Source organism: Lactuca virosa, chromosome 8 (assembly GCF_052849685.1).
Source record: "Lactuca virosa cultivar CGN04683 chromosome 8, Lactuca_virosa_CGN04683_v6, whole genome shotgun sequence".
NCBI classification, from domain to species: domain Eukaryota; kingdom Viridiplantae; phylum Streptophyta; class Magnoliopsida; order Asterales; family Asteraceae; genus Lactuca; species Lactuca virosa.
Genome location: NC_136433.1, coordinates 136,662,669 through 136,677,986, shown reverse-complemented (window position 1 = coordinate 136,677,986; position 15,318 = coordinate 136,662,669). Strand labels below are relative to the sequence as shown.

Below are 15,318 nucleotides of genomic sequence, written 5' to 3'. Positions count from 1 at the left end.
TAAAAATAACCAAAGTACTATTTGTAATAAGAGCATTATAGTCATCTTGCACTGATTTAAGGGCCTTTAAAAGAATTGTAAATAGGATGATGACACTGTTAAATCAGCTTTGGTATGGAGGTTTCAGACGAAGTGGAGATGCCCATAAGAAATTGGAGAAATAATCCAAAAATGACATAATATTTTCAGGATGAGAACATAAGATGTCCATAAATCTGAATAGAGATAAGATAAAAACAACTCAACCCCATACTCCGAACAACTAAAAGAAAGTCAACATGGCAGTCAACCACATACTCTGAACGTCTAAAGAAAGTCTAAGCAGAGGTGTAGTGGCCGAAAAATACATATAAAAGATCTTTTTAGCAAAAAACATATTGTGATTTTAATTTTTTTTATTAAAAAGAAAAGTTTAGTATCATTATAACAACATACTTATACCTAGGATACCACAAATAATGTATCAAACTCTTTTTGTGTAACTAATTGCTCACACAAGTAGGTTACATTTAAAAATCCATATACATTTTATGGAGTAAACTCTTTTTAACATGGTACAAAAAAAAGATGAATTTAATAATAGGTATTAGTTTGCACTGTAGTCTTTCTTTCATTACCTTTCCGACTAAGAAACGAAAAACTATTCCACTCATTTGTGGATCCAGTTTACATTTACATAGGAAGAAAACAATGACCACAACATGTGAAACTGAAATTACTGATTTACCCATGATCCATCATAAATACAACTCCTCAATATGACTAACACAAGTTGGTCTACACAAGAAATTAGCATTCTCAACTAAGTTATGGGTTGGGTTTTATTTAAAATAACGTTTCTTTTCGCCTCTATCTGTTTCTTAATAATTTCAGCATTTGGAGGAGGGAGTTTGCAAGGAGGGGCTGATGAAGGAAAAGTAGCTGATCTTTCAAGAACCCCACGTTGAGTTTCATCAGCATAACAAAGCAGCGACTCAATACACTCTTCTAGTGCACTTTTGGGCCTAACGGGCTTGAAATCCAGCAACTTTGAGTACTCAGTTATCAAATGATACATATAATCATACACCCTCTCCATATTCAATTCCTCCATAAAACCTTGCCCTGCTTTTCCTATTGCCTCCGCCTGTTAAGAATCAGTGTCAGTATCAGTATCAGTATCAGTATCAGTATCAGTATCAGTATCAGTATAAGTATAACCAGTGTGTGTTATATGAGGGTTTACCTCGGATGGGTGTGAATTCCCCCATTCGACTGCATTTTTAATTGAAGGACAAATGTTGTTTGGGGAGATAGGAAGGTAGTTTTGTTTGGGGAAGAGGCCACGGCTGAAGAAATCTTCATATAGCGGGTTGATTATTAAAGGAACAGAGCCACATGACAGGATATATTTTAAACTTACGGACCAAGCATACCCCTCAGCGTATATCTTGTATCTGCATAAACAAACACATGTTTTCTGATAAAAGTTGTAAAAAAAGACTAAAATACCCTTCAACACACTTGAAACTTACCGATGATTGCATTGGCTAGATAGTTTGGAGTGTTTGAACCCAACCGATATTTCATGTGCCCAATTCTGTAATACAATGTTACAACAAGAAAGGTAAGCAATTATATACAAATTGCACATGTTATTGCTTTGGGTTCATTAAATCAGTGTTAACTGTTTAAAAAATAGGCACCTGACGCAATATTTGAGCTCCCCACTTTTTTGTGTCATTACAGAGGAGCATTTTTTCTCTAACGGGAGAGTTAACATATGGGTTTCCTTTCCAATATGCATATGGTAACTTTTTTTCCCAAGGTATAGTTTGTGAACCTTGTTTAATGCTTTCAAATTCCTCTTCCCAAGGTCCCAAATTAACTTCCACCCTGAATATAAATATCCAAATCATTATTTTTTAGTACATTGGTATGATGGATAAAAGAATGTATATCAACTGGACACATTATTGTAACGACTTTGATATACATTCAAGATTTTAAAGAATGTCATGATAAAAATCAAAAAAATTTGAGCTTACCAACCCCAGAAAGACCAATCAGGAAAAGGGATGTCAAAATGATCAGGTGTGGTGCAATAACGAAAAATTGGCAAAGGCATAGCAGAGTGATCTCTCTTGTGAACAATAGGCCTATCCATGCAATCAAACATCATATCCACATCTGGTATGCTTCCTGGATACCTCTTAAGAAGCTGCAATAACCCCCAAATTGTAAACAAAGCTCGGCTCAGAACACAATTGTAGTAATAATCCACATACAATTTCCCACTAATGATCACTATACGGAAAGAAGCAAATTTCTTCGCTTCCATTAAATTGGCATATGAAATCCGAGTATGAGACCAAGGCTCAAGATCATGATGTATCCATCTGTAAAAATCAGGGCATTTTTCTGATTCGCGAGTGAAGGTCGTCTGGCCGATTTTGGACTTGGTCAAGCAGGAAAGGTAAGAGCATCGTACAATCTTGGAAGCTCGACCGATCTTTGTTTCGTTATTGAACGTCTTCGCAGGGAATAAATGCCACGGGGTTGGTTCTAAGTTATGACCGATGATAGTTTTTGTCTGACTAGCCAAGTTGTCCACCTGTTCGACGAAATGCCACAGACAAAAAAATACACATCCTACGATAAATAAAGTACGTACTCAAAACTTGTACATAAACTTACAAAGGGTATAACGATCCATGGAAGAATGGCTGGTTAACAATCTCAAAATCATCAAAACTACGTAATTTTTCTTTTGCAGTCATTGCTTCCATTATATTTTGAAGGATAAACAATCGGATAGAAGCGTATTAATTAATTTTATGATGGAAAAATCATCAGAACCACAGAAAGGTTTTTCCAGAATTCAAATTGCCGAATTGATCTTGTGAAATCACTTAATTTCGAACAAGTAAATGTGTAAGAAGGAGAAAATGTACCTTATATAGAACAAGAAGCGTGAGACTAAAGATTAACAACACAATAAAGAAAGAGGGGAGGGGGGAGAGGCTTAGAACTGTTTTTCTCGAAAACAATGCCATACTTCAAAATTGATATTGGTGACAATGGTGATTGATAGTAATTTGGTGTCGTACAATCGATATAAACATAATTCTGAAAACAGACTTCGTTTCCATCATTTGCTCAAAGAGTTGTCTCTCTCACATGGAGTGGAGTGGGGAGCTCAACTACTTGATAGCGTTTCCCGCATCTTACTCCAAAAGTCCAATGACCGACATTTTCTCTCCAAATACCAATACCTCATATTTACATTTTACCCCCTTGTAATATTCCCAGCTTCTAGATTGGGATCTAGATATGGGCAAAGGAAATCAATACTACACCTCGCTCGAAACCGATCTTAAAAAGCCAGACTACGTCAATGATACATTCTAGGCAAAAACAAAACGAATTATTATAGTAGAAAATGAAAAATAAAACATCAATTTTGGCCCCTAATAATCCCAAATGGTCAAAAAAGCATTATATTTGTTGGTTAGTCCGTTTTGGATCAACCATGAAAATTTTGGAATGTTCCAACACCAAAAGCAATTGCCGTTAAAGTACCAATGTGAAACAAGTGGTAAAATAGACAAGTTATACGATAGTATAAGAAACTAATCAAGAGAATGGTCTAAAACAGTTAAGTCCTTCACATTTATTAAAGGTTAAAATAGATAAGTGATATGAGGGTATAACAAAGTAACTAAGAAAATAATTTAATATAAACCTTATCTCAATCATCATAACCCAAGTTTCTTCCAAATCTCCAAGCTTCTTCTAATATTTATATGGAATGCAATGCATGAATGTTACTATCTGAAAACTTATGTCATCTCAAGTCCAAAACATCCCACATGCCAAAGGATGGAAACTTGGCACTTGTAAAGGTAGTACATAGAACACTAAACACATAAAACCTATAACACCACAATTAGGTATCCCGGTCACACAAGTCTCAACTCGTCCTAAATAGAAGCACATTATCATAATTAAAATCAATTCAAACACAAAATCTATCCTTATTTTAAAACTCATTGTGAAAAAATCTTTTCAACGAGTGCAACGCATAATAATAGGTAGATATACATACTAAATCATTTCAAAAAGGTTCTAGCCAAAATAAAGAATACGGACATGTATTCTTGGGCAATGAATTCACCTTGATGACCTTGAATAATAACTTTTTACTCCCGAGAGTATCCTTTGATCTCCTATAAGTCAATACAACTAATGTATAATGCTTACATATCATCTAATGTATGTTATCACCCGTTTTCCTACAATATGATTTGTATGGTCTAGAAAACTTATTGTATAGTTGTACCGTCATCTGATATGGTTTATAAAATGTCTCATACAAATATACCATTCATTTTAAAAGGTTTTCTTACAAAAATATTATAAGGTCAAAAATGTGCGTGTATATTGTGCTCCTGTATAGGCATACAATATTTTATGGCTATTATAATCTTTCCCCAAAATATATTAAATGTACTAAGGCTCTCTTATGGGTTCATTTGGTATGACCATACAGTCGGAGTTGATGGCAAAATCTCCATAAACGACCATTATACTCTTCTAATTTGAATTCTAATGATATATAATGATTAATTGTAGTTTAAAGTGTTGTTCAAACTATTACCATGGAATAGACATAAGAACTAAGTTATTTACCAAAAGATCCAATTTAATGACAAGTTAAGAACGGTTTCTAACTTTTCAATTTTTTTCCCGGTTCAATTTTAGATTCGAACACGGGACCTCAAGGTTTATAGGCAACGCGTTGAACCAATCGACCTAGAAGCAATTTTTGATATGACTTTACGAAACACCTATATATCCATATAATATGTATAGAAAAAATATATTTATAAATTCGGTAAGGTTTTGTTATAATCGATTTTTGCATTTTCTAAAACCAAAATCGAACCAGTATTTCGTTTTTTTTTAATCAAATACCAATCATCGTTTTTTCGATTTTCGAGTTCAATTTTGCTCACCTCTGTCATATATAGTTTCTCCTGTATATTTCTTGTGACCTGAAAATAATATTATTTTGGAAATTCCATAAAACGCTATTACTTCATCTTTCTACTTTAGGAGTGTCAACTAAGACAATCGTGTCGTGTTTTTGTTTGATCCAATATGACTTGACAAGTTTTTACGTAACACGAACACAACATGATACAATACCGTGTTCTTTATATTAACATAAAAACGACTCAACTAAGTTTTGTATCGTATATATTTGTGACGTTTGAGATCATATACTCCTTTATCAAAAGTGATAGATTCAAAAGTTTTTGTATATCATTTTTGGTTAAACTAACTCGTCATTATAAAGGTGTTGATAAGTTAACAGAATCTGACATATGATCATCCCTCCCAAATGTTTCAATACTTTCTCAATCTTATCCCATCACTTTACCATTTATAACGGATACCATCATGTGGCACATAAACACCTTTTTGACAATTTCATAAGTAAAAAAGGAAAGATTTTCTCAAACTACGATTGTACCTTACACTCAAGGTTGGGATTTTTTTTGTAGTAACCATCATAAAGCGTATTTCAATTCAACCTTTTGCCTAACCACAACTTGTTTTTCCTAATCACGATAAAAGATTCTTAACCGATAAAATTTAATTGAATCAAAATCAAATATATTATATGTTTGAATCATACAAAACCCTCTCCTGGAAACAACTTAATACAACTCTCACAAACAATCATAATATTAAAATGACTGAACCTATGCTTGACGTATTAACTGAAAAGTTAGCTGATAGTTGAAAAACTAGCTATTAGCTTAAAAACTAGTTGTTAGCTTATAAACTACCTGATAGAAAATAACCTTCAACAAAAAATAACTGATAAACTACCTGAAAGATATAAAATGACATAAAAAAACATTTAAAAATATATACTTTATAATAGTATTAATTTTAAGTTCCCTTATGCACAGTAACATAATCTTATTGGACACCATCAAACTTTTTTTTTTCTTTTTCTATGTGGTCTGTAGGGGACGTATCTTCCACCAAGGCACCACCACCTGTATAGGCCAATAAAAATGGACTTGCTGTCCATACACCTATCTTTTGTCCAATAAACTTCTTCCACGAGCCCCTTCCCACCGCTTCTTTGCCTCATCAGTTTTTCTCCCTATTTCCATCGTCTCTTCCATTGTTTCTCACATCTTCAGCTTGACTCCCGCTCCACCATCTTCGTTATCTCTGCTTCTCCATGTTCCTTCTTCAACGTATGTAATTTTCTTCACCTGGATGTGGATTGGTCTTTATTGGACAACAGATGCAGTTTCGGTTTGGGCGAAACTGATTATGCCTCTATTTCTTCATATTTTCAGACCGGAGATGATAGGGCAAATGAGTCAATTACAGGTATTTTCTCCTAACCCTAACCAAATCCTTCCGATGTACTCTTTTCTTTGAATTTGATTTGTTGTTTCCTTTGCGACTCAGCTCCCATTTAAGCGTCACTTGGACCTTTGTTGCACGAAAGTTGGGATTGTGCTCTGCTTTTATCCAAAGTCAACATCAGTCAGACCTGAAGCTTCGGGTTAGTTTCATTGAATATGCTTTATATTAATTTCATTCTCTCTAAATCATCGGTTCCGTTTTTTCTTTACCGGCTCCACTTCTGAAGTTCTTCATGCCCAATTTCACCTCTTGGATAGGAAGTTGTCTATAAAAGGTAGATGTATTTGTTTTGATCGTATGAAAAATTGTCAGTCTTCTTCGTCTTTCAAAACTCAATCAAGATCCATCCACAATTAACTATAAATTTCTGGATGTTGTTTAAAAATGAAGTCGTCTTTCCCCTATTCGCAATGTTTCTGCTCCACTTCAGATGATAACGAGGTCTATAAGAACGAAAAAGCTCAACATAAATTTCCCTTTGTATTTTCATGCACAAACAATTGAAACTTTTCAAGAATTTGATTCGAGTAATGACTTCTGGGTGTTTTGATATGTAGTTATATATGACTGTTTCTTGAATTCTGGGTGTTTTTTTAAGATCTTTATAATCTGAAAAAGGAAATTGTGAAATACACGTGGATAAAGTCCTTCGAATTTTAGGTTATTTTCTTACCATGTCTTGAAAGTTGCTAATGATGGTTTCAGTTCCAAGAATAAAGTACTGGTCTGGGTTTTGTTTATGGAGCATGGAAGGTAAAAAAGAGTGGTTGGTTCTAAAAATTTTTTACGACTGGAATAAACTTTTGTTTAAAGGGTATTTTGGGAATTCCTATGATCTTACATTCATTGAATCTGGCTGGTATATTATCGACATGTTGAAGTTTATAAACTTTAGTTTTTGAGGTAATTGTCAATTTTGTTCTTCATCTACCTATTTCTTTAATTTCTTTTTGTTCTTTTGTCTCAGAAACCTTACTCTAGGCTGTTTGAATGGTCTATTTTTTTTTCAGTGTATGTGTGTATGGGTGGAATACAAGAGGATTTTTGAGCTTCAGTTGACAGCCCTATTATCTTGGTAATCTACCGTATAGTTCCATCTACTTGATCTATAATTTCATTTGAATCTTTTATCTTATTGCTTTACTGGCTCTATCTTTCTTTATTTCCATTTTTTACCCTTTAACACCAGTTAATATATCTAACCAGGAACCCTATTAATAGAGAGTCAAAATATATTGACGTTAGGAAAGATACATAGAGTAGAGTTAGTAAAACATGTAAATTCATTAGGTAGACCATCATATACGTATATACCTGCTTATTTCCTTGATTTCCTTTGTTCCTTTTTGCTTAGTTGGCATTTGTTCAGATCAACAATTGTCAGCTTCATTAGGTGGACGAAAATATACCTCTATGGGTTTATGGAAAGATAGCAGTATTGTACATTTACGGATTTACCCTTGGGTTCAGTTTTAGACAATTGAGGCACTTTAATATGTTCCAGCACCTGAATTGGCATTGAGGTTGTACTTACAGTGTGCAAAGGTAAACTTATTACCTGTTGAGATCATTTGACAAGCAGAATTCAAACAACAATCATATTTATCCCATTTTCATTACTTTTATTTACTAAAAATCTATTTTTTTAGATACAGATATGGACACAGATAAATCAATTAACAACTTCGTTTTGATTTTTAAAGGAATGTGTCGATTGTTGTAACTGTGGAAGGATTCTGCTTTGAACAATTCTTATCCCAACTACAAGTGTTTTAATTTGGACTTTTTATTGCTTATGATGAATAGTTGCAATGAGCACAGGGGAGATGTCCAAGAAAAATTCCCACCCTGAGTTAGTGAAGTTAAATTCAGCTTTTAAACTGGTATGCACTTAATTTTCCCATTGTATATACTAATCAAATATTCTGGCATGATCTGTATACACATGCTCTAAATGATTTAAGCTCTTTGCATTATAAGAAAACTATAATTACTCATGGAAAACTCCACTTATCATAATGAATATATGGTTTAGGTGTCTTCAAGTGGTATTATAGAAGTGAAAAATTACTTTGTATTTGGACTGCATTGCTATAATAAGGTTGAGTTTTCAAAGTACAATTTTATAACAGGAAGAAATAAAACTAAAATTTTATACCAAAATAACAAATACAAGTACTTTTTTTATGTTCATATTTGTTTTCTTGTGTAGGTTGTGCGCTTCGTCATCCATACAAGGAATCATTAGTAAAGTACAAGTAAGTTTATCCTCAAGAAATCCAGACTAAGGTGCAGGGTTAACTATCATTCTATCAAGTTTCTTCCAGAGATTGATGATATGGCTGAACGATTGGCTTATGAACCTGATTAGTAACAGTCCCTCCCCATATTTCTTTGTTTTTCTTAGTTTAATTTAGTTGTTTATGTAATAGATAACAGCAGCTTGCAAGTTTGTTAACAACATGAATGTTTTCTCCCTTTTAATAGCTTGATAATGATATGCAAACAACAGGTAGATAAAACTAAATTATCTTTCATTGTAGCCTATTTTTATTGTATTTGGAAAATTCGTAAGAAATATGATATCAGAAAATAGGGACAATGACGGTAGGGGGAATACTTCCTAACCCCCGCGATACTTCCTAGTTATTTATAATTAACCAACAATATATTTGAAACTTTTTTTAAAAAAGCTCCTAAAAAAACTAGTTTAAATAGCTTTTTTTTTTTAAACTAACTTATAAGTTATTTTTTAACTTGTCAAACATGACAACTTAAAAAACTCAGAAAAGAAGTTAGTTGTGATGCACAAAATGCAATCTTAAACAAAAGTAATTCAATTTACTATGAAAACATTGTTCAGATAACATCAATTAACAAATGATTTCACAACTAATTATTAGTTAATTAATAATATAACTGATTTAATTGTTAATTAACAACAAAATAGCAATCTAGCAAACACATCATCATTTGTGATCAAACTAATATAAAAAGGACAGGACTTAGTCCAATATAATGGACAAAAATTAAATACAATACGGAAATCGTTTCATTTAATTTAGAACACCGCGATGTGACAAGTTGCAACCAGGAAACAGATGAAACTTGCTCCAATAGCTAGATTGTGACAACTTTGGGACTCTTAAGGTTTATATATTACATACCAAAGTCTTGTGTTTTCAAGATCATAACTCATTAACTAGGACACAGCTATCAATAACCATTTCACTTGTGGATGTATCCCTTTACTCACAATCATAAACACAAATTCTTTCCATTGATGATGCAAATAAATTGTAATCACAAATTCTGAATCTTATATGCAGTTCATACATTATATACAAAAAATCCCAACATCAAAACATTCACAAATTACATGGAACCCTAGAATCAACCAATCTTACCATCAGATTCAGATCCATGACATCAATGTGTTCCAAAATCCCCATCATAGTCCAGGTCCCCTGCAACCTCCTTAATGACAGAAAGAAATTTGGAGCACAGTGTGTCAAATCAGTTAGTCTTTCAGACAAGAGTTAACACATAAAAGCAATAGAATACCTACTTATGGAAACCAAGATTAATTATAGCCACACCAGTAGTTCATGAACTCCAAGATTATGTTAAATTTTATGAAACATCAGAGGAAATTTTCTCAATATGGAAAACACTGTCACAAAACAAGTATGTATTTATTCACTGAAGTCTGAACAAGAACTCCAACACAATTAGGGCAAATCAACCAAGACAAAACATAAATACCTCATAAGATTAGCAATCTGCAGCAATCACTCTACCTTAATCATCAAAGATGAAGGTATGACTAGTTAAGCACTCGAATCTTCATTTCAAAATACGATCAATCACAACAAAACCACAAACGTCATCCAAAAGACACCCCATGCACGAACGTTATGAAAGCAATCGAAATAGACACTCAGACTGACTCCAACGATGTAATATACTGCCAAATTCTGTAAACACAGATGGCTTAAAAGTATTTTATTAAAAGATGATCGAGAATTACTGAAACTAAGCGACGAAATACGATAGGTTTTTAGGCAAAACGCAAGTCACGAGTCTGAGCGATCCAGCTTATCGTTTTTGTTCTTGACGCGTCGCTGATGAACAAAGCTTGCGAAATTGACAGATAGATTCGAATAAACAGAGCTTACCTTTGAGATATTACCATTAATTTCCTGAATCAACGCGACATTTTTTACCAAATTATCAGGAATCTTCGACTGATGATTCTCGTTCACCTGTTGAATCAACAATCGGTTCTGATCTAACACCGATTGCGCTTCCTTAAAACTCTTATTCAGCGTCTCCCAGGCTTCGGTGTCGCACTCCTCTTCGTCTTCGTCTTTCTCCGCTCCGGTCAGCCACCGCTTCACCGACGTTTTATCAACAGAATTTTTTGGCTTCTCTTGAAAAGTTGCCTCCTCTACCGCCGAAAAGGAGTCCATTTCACCTCACACACCAACGCCCAAACACACACACACACAGTTTGAATTATATCGCAGATGAGAACGATCGTCAATGGTAAAGAACAACCGACTGTCGAAAAGGCGGTATTTTTTTATTTATTTCGTGCACTTTCTGATAAACTGACGGAAACTTTATGCTTTGTGAGATGAGAGTAAATATCAAGCATCAGATTTAAAATAATTAATGGTCAAGATTTTGTTGTGAGATACGAAAATGACAGGCAGTTAGTTTTCCTTGTCGAAAAGATCGTATAGATCTTAATGGGTTCTGTGATTGGCTAACTTATACGGTAACGCAAAATATCTTTAAAATATTATGTTTACAGAAATAGTCCCTATACTTTCTCAAACTCACAGGGTTTTCCCTAAACATTTTAAAAAATTTAAATTTGAGTAAGGATGAAACATGATGATAAATAGACCTGGCAAACGTGTCGTGTCGTGTCGTGTCGGGTTCGTGCCGTGTCAAGACATTAAACGGGTTAAGAGTGCTTGACCCTAACCCGACCCGTTTAATTATCGTGTCGTGTCGTGTCAACCCGTTTATTTTCGTGTCGGGTTTCGGGTTAAGGTTTAAACCTTATAAATATGTTGTGTCATGCCGGGTTGAAACATTTTAAAGGTTGAAAAGTAAGAATAATGGAGGAAAAAAAAATGAAAAAGTGAAATGCTGGAGTTGGGAGGTAAAACGGAAAAAAAATTATACTCCCTCCGTCCCATATTTATTGTTTATTTTTTACTTTTGAAGTTTTTTTTTTCTACTTTGACCTTAAATATTTTTATTTGTGTTATAAATTACATGATAAAGCTTATAACAATGAAAAGACATTTAAAACATAATCCATTCATATATTTTGCATTAAGTGTTATATATTAAAAACAAAAATATTTGAGATCAAATTTGAAGAATAAAGACTTCAAAACTCAAAATTGGACAATAAATATGGGACGAAGGTAGTAGTAAGTTTAGAAAGCAAAATTAAAAGAGTTAGAGTTAGGAAGCAAATGAGATAGGTAGTGAGGAGGAGTAAAATTAAGTCACTTTGAAATTTTGAATTTTACTTTTAGTTCTTGAATTTGGGCCACTACAAATGTATAATATTGAAAATATTTATAAAAATATGAAATTTATATATATATATATATATATATATATATATATATATATATATATAATTAAACGGGTCATCTTCGAGTCATCTTCGAGTTGAAAGTCTTGACCCTAACCCTACCCGTTTAATTATCGTGTCGTGTCGTGTCGTGTCAACCCGTGTACATAAACGGGTCGAAATCTCTGACCCTAACCCATTAACTTCGTGTCAGGTCCGTGTCGTGTCAAATTTTGCCAGGTCTAATGATAAATATTTGAGTTTGGAAAGCAGTGAAGAAATTAAAAATCAATTTGATTTGTCTATTTTAAACTTTTGGGTAAATTACACCAATCGTCCCTCGTGCATATGCCAGAAAGTGTGTTTAGTCCCTATTTTCAAAAATTAACTCGAATCGTTCATCGTTTGGTTTAAACTTGCATGTTTCATCCCTCGTTAGTTTAAATCTGCACAATTCATCCTTTGCTTAACATAAAATGACTATATTGCCCTTACTTTTTACTTTTTATTTTGTTTTTATAAGAAAAACAAAAAATAAATTTTAATCATTTACTTTTACATTTGTTAATAATTTATAAACCATTAAACCTATCACCCCCCCCCCCCCATTTACCTAGGAATACCCTAATTCTCCATTCACACTCTTCATATCGCCCTCACCTTCCCTTAAAATCAAAATCTGGCGACCGGAGATACAACCACCACCAGAACCTGCTTGACCATCGCCAATAACCACCACCTCACTTCCCTTCCTCGATTCATGTCGCAAATATGGACTCAAAACCACCGACAGACTCAACTACCCAATTTCTTGAAATCGACCATCGTTATTTTCGAATCTACAACTATCTCATCGGAAAAAGAATAAGAGAAACCCTCTTTGCAGCTCCGAAATCGACTAACGGAGACCTCACAACCACTCCTGACTACCCCTGATCGATCCACCAAATCATCTGGCTACCACGAACAACAACGATTTCTGGGACCCGACTTGTGGCTGCCAAACCCTAGATCTCCTTATCCTTCGTATTCTCCCCACGATTGCACCTCATATCTAACTGTTCAGAAGAAATCGAACCAATATCTGACTAGTTAGGCTTTAAATCATAAGAAATCGAATTTGCGTAAGAAGGTTTTTTTTTCATATGGGGGTTTCTTCTTCATATTCATACGAAGATATAAACCAGATTTGTAGTTTTTTTTGTCTATTTATGAATTTGATGTCGTGAATGGGTTTCTGGATTTGATTTTTTTAAATAGCTTTGATGTCTTGAATGGATTTTTGGGTTAGCATTTTTTTTTGGATTAGAACATGGATTGAATGTGTTTTCTACAGCAACAGAGGCTAATGGTGGTGGCGGTCGCCGGAGGTTAGTGGTGGTGGTGACCGGAGGCTAGTGGTGATGGTAGTCGGAAGTAATTTTCCAATGGCTGAATACAAATGGCTCACATATGTAATAAATAATATTTTTAATGGATTAGTAATTAATAATTAATAAATAAATAAAAATAAATGAATAAGGGCAAAATTATCATTTTATGTCCAGAGGGATGAAATGTGCAAGTTTTATACAAATGAGGGACGGCCCGAGTTTATTTTTGAAAATAGGGACTAAACACACTTTTTGACATATGCACAGGGGACGAATGGTGTAATTTACCCTAAACTTTTTATTGATGGGGCCTAATTAACCTCGAATATAGAGATGGATGAATATGATAAAAGTTAAAATCTAGGGACTGAAAAGGAAAAAAATAATTTTGGAAGACCAACATAGAAAGTGATCCCTTAGTCGAAGAACTAAATATGAAATTCACTTCGTTAAATTTTCATCACAAACCGACCTATTCTTCATTGGAAAAGGTACAATTTGGATGTATACGGAAATAAACCAAATAAAAAAATATGTTATCATAATTAGTTTATGCGTATGTTCTGTTGTCATCTTTTTTGACCCTTTGTCTTTTAATTTGTGGCTCACATTCGAGGTAATTGCTTAACCATAACAAACGAACTAGAGAAGTTTATATTAATTTTGTAACGTCACAGTTGTAGAATTTACAAGTACAATCGAGATATATGTAGGGCCTAAAGTCAAATACGGGCTAAGCCCATGAAACGACCCAACTCAACTCTAGAAAGCTCTTGTAATGTTCATGTCTCTTATCAAGTTATCCATATCATATATATCTGCTTAAAGATGCTATTTATTAAACAAGCTCATTGTGTTCGGTATCAACGATTTGTTGTCATTTTTTCAATTTTAGGATTTCTTAGTAGCAATTTTAGTACACCCCCTTTCACGTTCTATTGAAGCCAAGATACTATCTACTATCTTCTTTATTTTGATGACTATGTTATAACTCATATACTACACCGGGTGATAAATTTAAATAACATACACTCTAAAAAATAGTCTTAATCATAAATAATAATAACTTAGTTAATAACATTGTACTTCAAATTCTGTTAAGTAGTTTGCTGTTTTTGTCGATAAATATAAGTATGTTGCAATTTCTGTCAAAAATATAAGTATGTTGATATTCTGGTTAATAAATATAAGTATGTTGCTATATAAATGGTACACATAACAGAGAAATTTATGACACTAAAATGTTAAACTCAAATAAATTATTGAAAATATCTATAACAAAGATAAGATTGAAAAAATTAGTCACTGAAACGGAAAAACCATGTCAACCAACAAATTGTATAATCAGCATTTTAACATATATCTTGCTATAAATGAGTAATTTTATTAAAGTGTAATGTCCTATTAAGAAATAGATTGAAATTACATTGTTAGTAGAAAGTGGTAATATGAAATAATTAAAAGGAAGATAAATGGCTTTTATATAGACCATGACTTTCCTTAAGATGTAATGCAATGCAAGATGCTGTAGGAATGAGTTTTTCGATATTATTTTCCTTTCATATAAATGCTTCCCCTGATGTTATGAATTTGGTAAAGGATAATCCAACCCTTTATTATGTTGTGAAGATCAAACATGATTCATGCATACATTATAAAATATTTATAAACAACAAATATATATATATATATATATATATATATATATATATATATATAGAGAGAGAGAGAGAGAGAGAGAGAGAGCTAGGTTCAAGTATTCTAACTAATTATTGTGCGGATATCGTATGCTATGAGAATTACTAAGAGAATAAGTTGTTTAGCAATGCGAATATGTTCAACCTTACAAAAATATCGTCATTTTCATGTATTCTCGCTAATTATTATTTATTTGTGTTCTCACAC

General features: G+C 33.2%; 1 protein-coding gene and 2 long non-coding RNA genes across 7 annotated transcripts; 1 reads left to right on the top strand and 2 right to left on the bottom strand.

Annotated features, from left to right (window-relative positions):
- Positions 1 to 586: 586 nt before the first annotated feature.
- Positions 587 to 3,229, bottom strand: LOC145134542 (uncharacterized). Its single transcript, XM_079069379.1, has 6 exons — positions 2,934 to 3,229; positions 2,028 to 2,593; positions 1,686 to 1,875; positions 1,515 to 1,579; positions 1,226 to 1,436; positions 587 to 1,126 (listed from the first exon to the last, which is right to left on the bottom strand). The coding sequence occupies exons 1-6, from the start codon at positions 3,033 to 3,035 to the stop codon at positions 803 to 805; spliced, it is 1,458 nt and encodes a 485-aa protein (XP_078925505.1). The 5' UTR covers positions 3,036 to 3,229; the 3' UTR covers positions 587 to 802.
- Positions 3,230 to 6,286: 3,057 nt separating this feature from the next.
- On the top strand, positions 6,287 to 8,946 carry LOC145134839 (uncharacterized). Of its 5 annotated transcripts, none has more exons than XR_013719387.1 (6): positions 6,287 to 6,399; positions 6,481 to 6,577; positions 6,665 to 7,513; positions 7,793 to 7,983; positions 8,245 to 8,321; positions 8,651 to 8,946. It is a non-coding gene; the product is annotated as an uncharacterized LOC145134839 (long non-coding RNA). The 5 variants fall into 5 exon arrangements; XR_013719388.1 differs by having other exon boundaries at positions 6,481 to 6,712; positions 7,144 to 7,513; XR_013719385.1 differs by having other exon boundaries at positions 6,481 to 7,341; positions 7,449 to 7,513.
- Positions 8,947 to 9,699: 753 nt separating this feature from the next.
- LOC145134804 (uncharacterized) lies at positions 9,700 to 10,932 on the bottom strand. The gene is made up of 3 exons (XR_013719355.1): positions 10,204 to 10,932; positions 10,007 to 10,111; positions 9,700 to 9,915 (listed from the first exon to the last, which is right to left on the bottom strand). It is a non-coding gene; the product is annotated as an uncharacterized LOC145134804 (long non-coding RNA).
- Positions 10,933 to 15,318: the final 4,386 nt, after the last annotated feature.

Coding starts and splice junctions, on each gene's coding strand:
- LOC145134542 (XM_079069379.1), bottom strand. CDS start 3,035: ATGGCATTGTTTTCGAGAAAAACAGTTCTAAGCCTCTCCCCCCTCCCC. Junction 2,594..2,933: donor CGCTTCTTGTTCTATATAAG/GTACATTTTCTC, acceptor TTCGTCGAACAG/GTGGACAACTTGGCTAGTCA. Junction 1,876..2,027: donor GATTGGTCTTTCTGGGGTTG/GTAAGCTCAAAT, acceptor ATTTATATTCAG/GGTGGAAGTTAATTTGGGAC.